Source organism: Fukomys damarensis, unplaced genomic scaffold (assembly GCF_012274545.1).
Source record: "Fukomys damarensis isolate Sample0158 unplaced genomic scaffold, DMR_v1.0_HiC HiC_scaffold_14, whole genome shotgun sequence".
In the NCBI taxonomy this organism is placed as follows: domain Eukaryota; kingdom Metazoa; phylum Chordata; class Mammalia; order Rodentia; family Bathyergidae; genus Fukomys; species Fukomys damarensis.
The window spans coordinates 53,135,919-53,143,455 of NW_022900926.1; the positions used below are offsets into that span (position 1 = coordinate 53,135,919).

Sequence of the window (7,537 nt, forward strand, 5' to 3'; positions counted from 1 at the left end):
TTTCTTTCTTTCTTTCTTTCTTTCTTTCTTTCTTTCTTTCTTTCTTTCTTTCTTTCTTTCTTTCTTTCTTTCTTTCCTTCCCTCCCTCCTTCCCTCCCTCCTTCCTTCCTTCCTTTCTTCCCTCTCCTCTCTCCTCCCCTCCTCTCTTTTCTTTCCCTTCCTTCCTTCCTTCCTTCCTTCATTCCTTCCCTCCCTCCCTCCCTGCCTCCCTCCTTTCTTCTTTCCTATTTCTCATGGTACTAGAAATCGAACCCTGGCCTTCACACTAAGCGACACCTTCAGCCCCCTTTTAAATTTAATTTAATTTTTATTTTGAGATAGGGTCTTGTTAAGTCACTAAGTTGCCTAGACTAGGCTTGAACTTTCAATCCTCCTGCCTCAGTTTCCCAGAGTGCTGGGGTTATAAGCATGTACTGCCACACTCAGTGGATGCCATTTTCTATTCCCAGTACCAGGGATCAAACTAAGGACCTTACACTTGTGAGATAGCCATGGAGCCATAGAGCTAAATCCCCGGCAAGTGGATGCTTTTAGAAACAATCTCATGGGTTTTTAAAAGAGAGCTTTTAAGTGAAATTTTTATGTTACAAAGCCATTGCTAAAATAAAACATGTTTTATTAAGTGCATATTTGTGTTTTCCAGTTGTAGTTCTCACAAAGATAAAATTTGGTTATTAAAATGTACCAGTTGCTTGTTATGAAAATAGAATGTCTATATGAGAATAACACCTTGGTAAGTCTAAGGGCTCATTTATTATCATAATGAAGCAGATACATCACAAACTAAAAGTGAATTGTAGATAAAAGGCAATTCTATTATATATGTTATATATAATATATATAATGTAGATATGAAGGTAAATATATATAAATATGTAAATACATTTACATTATTTGTAGTAAATATGAATCTCATCAGTTTTTGTTTTTATTTCCTATTTTTGTTCTTTTTTCCCTCAGGGTGGCAGTGAAAGCATTCTGTGGGGCAAAGACTTCTATGACTGAGAAGCACTCTGACATGAGTTCTATGAAATACAAAGATTCAACTTCTCTTGACCAGGCACCAGCAGAAATACCCAGACACGAAGAAGATGCATTAATTGAATGGAATGAAGAAAATGTGGATGGAGTAAGCTGAAGCAAAAGATATTAGAGCTCTCAGATTCATTATTATAAAAATAAAATATTTATCGAAATGCTACAATAATGTTTCAATAAATTTGCCACAGTCTGGAGATATGCAGTGTGAAGGCAAAGCTATTTTAATCAGTGTATCTTTGTATCCGTTATCAAAAATTATTTTTAATTTGTTCTCAACATTTACTATTTAAAGCAATAATATGGGGACATTTATGTAAAGGTAGACATAAATGTTCTTGATCACTTCTAAGGTCATTCTCCTTTTCTGTCTTAAATAAGAAAAATGTAGTGCAGAGGATGCCTTGGATATTAGACGTTCTCCCTCCTAAGAGCACTGGATCATATTTGCTAAAGCAAATCACACTTTAGAGCCTCTGCAGGCATGTGACACAATAAAGCGTCACTTGTAAGACATAACGTAGTGGTAATAACCAAGACTTAGTGACCACTATGTTCTAAGTACTGCTCAAATCATTTTATATGTATAAGATTATTTAGTTATGGTTGTAGAAAGGAAAAAGAACAGGAGATGAGTTTGGAAGTGGCTGAGGAAATGATATGAATTTAACACATTTTCTCACAGAAACAGTGAATTAAAGACTTGAATGACCTTTGATAAGCACCTTTATTGTGCTTTGTGTGCAGGTGATAACATCTGAGAAACTATTTATTTCTGAGCCTTACTATTGCTTTTTTTTGTATTGTGGTTATGTGATACACTTATGACCAACTATCAAACAAGATGCCAAGACAGATAATTTGATCCAGTAGACTTCATCAGAATTAATTTTCAGAGGTTAAGATAGGAGCACAAAATACATTTGATTTTTTTCTCTTTAGATGTGTCCTATGTCAACTTCATTGCTATTATTATGAGATTTATCTGATCATATTATTAACTCTGTATACACCTGTTCAGAAGATACTATAGCTAGTCATTTATGATACACAGTACCTCTCTCTAGCAGTCTAGAAATAGGCTATGTTATGACACTATCCATATTTTTTGTTACATAACATTTGTATTTGAGAGAGGCAATGAGGAACTGCTGGAAAATCATTTTCTTATCTGTTGTGGAAAATCCACTGGAGATTATAAGTGAAAAGAAATTTTTTTCATAATATCTTCCAAAACACCTCCCCCAATAAATGTTTTGAAAAAACAGCCTTTCAGTTCTGAGTGTGGTCGTGTAACTTTAGTAACAGATGCTAAAAATTCTTGAATAGTAACTATCAATCCTTGTTATTAAGATTAATGAACAGCAGTGGGTCCCAACTGCACTGTAATGAATATCAGTGTTCAGAGTGTTCAGTTGAGTTATCAGGATTAGTTTGTCCTTAGTGGCATTCATACACTTTCGGGCTGTCTGCCTTCCAGGTGCAGGGTAGGATAGTACTTCGTTAGCCCCTTGGTGTTGGGAAAGACCATGTAGCTAGTTCTGGTCAATGAATTACAAGCCCAAATTCCAAAGTTATGTGTGACTCTGAGGTGAGAAGGTGAGACTTCTTTTTTTTTAAAATTGAATTTTTTGTTACATTTTAGGTATATAGTACAGTTGCATTCATTATGGGATCTTGTACCTCTACATGACAAGTCTTGGGTCTCATTTTTTCCCCTTGTTCCTGCCCTCCCTTCACCCCCTCCTCCCCTCCCCATTTACAAACACTTTATATCCATCTTTTAATTTTCTCACATTTTTTTCTTTTCCCTTATTACCCTTCCCCTACCCATCCCACCTTCCCTACACCTTTTCTTCCCATTTCACAATGTCAATTATCTCATTAGAATCTTCTGTACTATTACAGTTTATTCACACCAGAGAAACTATTCGGTATTTACACATGTGTGACTTATTTATTTCACTTAAGAGTATATTCTCAATATGTATCCATTTTCCTTTGAATGAATCTGATTTCTCATTCTTTATGGCTGAGTAATATTCCATTTTATAGAAAAACCGTATCTTCTTTATCTAGTTTCCAACTGATGGGCAAATGGGCTGTTTCCAAGTTTTAGCTATTACAAACTGTGCTGCTATAAACATAGGTGTGCATATATCACTATGAAATGATTCTTTTGGAAAGTTACTCAGACTTCTTGATGGAACAACTCAAATGCTTACATGACAGCTGCTTTGACACCCAGAAGAAAGACTGTGTGGCACAGGTTCTCCAGTTAACCAATAATAGATACAAAACGTGAAGGAAAAATAGACTTTGTTATTTGAAGCCATTGAGGTTTAGAGGTTGTTTGGAACAACAGCTTTACTAAGATTATCCTGACTGACACATATGTCTTTTTGAAAAATTAGTTTTCATGGTCAAATGAGTTGAACTTTCTTTACTGCAGGATTTGTCAAAATCATCAGTGGTTTCACCTTTTGACTTTCCAAGAAGAAGGGAGTAGATTCAGTATTTCTCAAATTTACTGTTCTGTGAGAAGGAAAATGAAATTATGCTTATATGTTTTTTGTTTGTTTTTTTTCTCATTGAGTTTATTGGTACATTTTAGGTAGACAGTACAGTTACATTCATCATTGGGCTTTTTGTACCTTTACATGACAGGTCTTGGTTCTCATTTTTTCCCCATACCCGTGCCCTCCCTTCACCCCTTCCTCCCTTGCCTATTTAAAAAACTTTATTTCCATTTTTCATTTTCTCATATTTTTTTCTTTTCCCTTATTTCCTTTCCCCTACGCACTTCCCCTACACCTTTAGCCCTTTTCTTCCTATTACACATTGTCAATTATACCATTAGGATCTTATTTACAATTATAGTTTTTCATACCAGAGAAACTATTTGGTATTTATACATGTATGACTTATTTATTTCATTCAAGAGTATAACCTCAATATTCACCCATTTTTCTATGAATGACTAATTTATATGTTAATAGTATACGCTACACTTTTTTTTTTCTTGGTACTGGGGATTGAACTCAGGACCTTGTGCTTGAGAGACAGGCATGGCACCCCTAAGCTAAATCCTCAGCCCACACTGTCCACTTTTGAGCAGTACTATTCCTGATAGGGTCTACTTATGAGGAGCTAGGGCGTAGTGAGCTAGTCTTTCACAATGTGTAACATACAGCAAATCAGCCATATACCTTGACAATAGTAACACTTTCCCTTAGACCTATGGGTGTAACTAACTAGTCATTCAATTTAGTCCATCCTTGTTGGCCTTTCCATCCTACTCCTAAGACCAGGACCTTCTCTCAAGAGGTGTGGTACTATGACCACATTGCATTCAATTAAAATAATAGCACACCTTATTTGTAAAGGAAATTATATCATGTTCCAGGTCTCTATGAAATCACTGCAGGCTCATGAAGCCTGATATTTGCCACTTGGTTAGGAGATCCCTCCTTGTCATGGTCCGTGAGGTTTTCGTGATACACAACTAAATGTCAACAGTCACTTCCCTCTCCAGCTTGAATAGGCAAGAGAGTCATCATCTAGCTCCTCTCTTCTCCTGAATTCCAGGTTGAAATTTTTTCTGGTTACTTTTCTGATCACCAAAATATTCTCAGGGAAAGTCATGAGTTTTTCATTTGCTTTCAGAAGATAAACGCAAGCAATAATGTATAAGAGATGACAAAAATATATGTTGAAAAATGATTACAGTGCAAGACATTGCCATTAATCCCTCTCTTTCTTGCTTTGAACACATGCCATTATTCTTGCAACTTTCTGGACAGTTCAGAAAGTTCTCTTTCATGAGTATCTTTACAAGGTTTCATCAAAATTATGGTGAATGCTGCTGCCAAATGCCATCTAAAGGAAACACCGAATCATAAAAACATGGAGTATCCTCAAAATCAGCTTGTTTACCAGATTTGGCACCATGCAGCTTCTGGCTCTTCCTCAAAGTCAAAATGACCATGAAAGATAAATGTTTTGAATCAATTCAGGATACTGAGGCAACTACAACAGTGCAACTAAAGACAATCATAAAAGAGAACCTTCAGAACTACTTTAGAAAATAGCAAAAACAACAGGATAAGTGTGTACATAGCAAGTGTGGAGCACTGTGAAGGGGGGTTGTTGCACTGTCTTTTACATTTTAAAAATTTAAACACTTTCAGTCATGCTTCATATCAAAAAGAGATCTCCCTTTTGGACCTCAAGTCATTGCACAACAGTGGATTTTATAAAATGTCCAGAATAACACCCTAATCACTACCTTCATTTAGTCATTCAACAAATATTAATTGAGCTATTTCTATGGCTAGGTACTGGCACTTGGAACACAATTATGAAAGAAAGAAAACCAAAAATAATAGATCCCATTTTTCTTGGAATTTATTGTTTATTTAAGATCCAGATATTACAATTGGCCACAAGTAGGAAAACGAAGGAAGCCTGCAAGCTTCTGTGAAGCTGTAAAGAGGTAATTACATGTGGAAGAAACTTAAACCTAAATAGTAGTTATCTGGTAAAAGGGGAAGAGAGCCAGGCAAAAGAAGAGAAGATGAGAATGCTGAGTAAGGAAGGAGCATGATACATCTGAGAGAAGGCTAGCAGAGCTGGAGTACAGAGGAAGGTGAAGAGAGTGGTGGGAGATGAGGCAGAGTTAGGTGAAAATATGTATTCATATATACACATATGCACAAATTATGCATGTTATAACTACCATAAGCTCCTTAATATGCATTTGCAAGCCATTTAGTTATTTTTGTAAATGGCCCAAGAGAGATTCAATATTGCAGTTGGCATTCCTGAATCTTTTACTACACTGTATTTGCTTATGCCTTCATGGAGTTCATTTATTAACAGCCTTTGACAAACTATGACTATTGATCCTCATTTAAATAGGATAGTCTGGCCGGGGATTTAGCTCAGGGGTTCTGCTGCCTGCCTCACCAGCACAAGGACCTGAGTTTGATGCCCAGTTTAAAAAAAAAATTTTAAAAATAGGATAGTCTGTGATCTAATTTTGGTTCTTTTGATTCCTACTGGGACTACAAGACCTTATCAATGAGAAGTACTCCTCGACAATGGTTCCCAATTCTCACATTATACTGCTTAGAACTAGGTAAGGAGATTTAAGAGTTCCCTACGATGACTGGCTGGTGGGCATACTTCTTGGCCAGCAGCAGTTGATAAAGTGGATGATAGACAAGTTTACCATCTTGGACATGATGTGGAATGAAGCAGATGATGTTACTTATCTTGTTGAAGCACATTCCTATTTCCTTCCGTTAACATAAGCATAATATTTCCACTCTAAGTTATTTTCTTTCCAGAGTGATTCTAACATAACCTATATGTTCTCTGTTTCTGTCTTCTTGATCTTTTAAACATATATGAGACTTTTCTATTTTGGTTCCACTTTACATTCCTGCTTCTTCAGTCATTTTTGTTATATTCTAGAAGACAGTCTTCTTGGAATTCATAACCCATTAGTGTTGTGCTCTACCATCTGTCTCAAAAACCATTGAACCATTCAGACAGTTATTTAGTCTTTTAGGCTTCCGCAATTTTATTATCTGTGATCAAGTCATTTATATAATGAGAAATTGTTGATAGCTTTTATTCTTATTGAAAATAAAACGTGGTTCCTGAATATCAGTATCTTTTTTTTCTGCACAATTTACAAGAAAAAAGGAGTAAACTTTTATTTTCAATGTTTATTTATGTTTTGTGATAAAAAATACATAAACGACAAGTTTTCAGTTTTTCTTGAGAAGAAAATTTAGGATTAAACAATTAAATCATGCTTTTACATGCATATGTACTAGTATATTATTCTTTTTACATGTCTATGTATTTATAAATATTGGCCTTGTTTGAAATTAATACATTAGGCTCTATAGCATGTATTTTCAGCAAAAGTGAAGTACATTATACTAATATATGAGGTGAAAGTTGCATAAGCAAATGTTCAGAGATGGCAGTGCAAACTGTTGCTTTCTATGATGACAATAGAATATGTCCTTGAGAATGTTCCATAGCTGAAGAGTTTATGCTGAGCTAACAGTAATGCTCACTGAATTTCTTATTCACTCACATACCTGATTTTTTTCCATGAGCATTGTTTGCTAAGGACAATTGTAACATAAAAGCTTCTTTTCTGTACATTACTTTTTTTTTTTTTTTTTTTTTTTTTGACAGATGTGGTTTTCTTCCGGGCATTATTCAGACAAAGCTCAAGGTGACTCTGGGCAAACTGGTTGGGTTTAAACCCTCTCATCAGAGAGGCATTGTAAGATTTCTATTATTTATGCAGTACCCCAAGGCAACACCAAGTCGTGCTTTACAAGGAACAGAAATCATCTGACAGTAATGAAATCATGTTTCTCCAGAACAAACAATATAGGGCCCCAGAGGTAGTAGGGACAGGAAAGAGTGCAGTACAAGCAATCCTCTTCTGTATACTGTGGGGGAAAGCAGC

At 35.5% G+C, this 7,537-nt stretch overlaps 1 protein-coding gene across 1 annotated transcript in view; it reads left to right on the top strand.

The window, feature by feature from the left end:
* Positions 1 to 1,138, top strand: part of Spaca1 (sperm acrosome associated 1) — a 13,732-nt gene extending 12,594 nt beyond the window's left edge. The window contains 1 exon segment of the mRNA XM_033763172.1: positions 961 to 1,138. Coding sequence (XP_033619063.1) covers positions 961 to 1,138 — 178 coding nt within the window.
* The last annotated feature ends 6,399 nt before the right edge of the window (positions 1,139 to 7,537 follow it).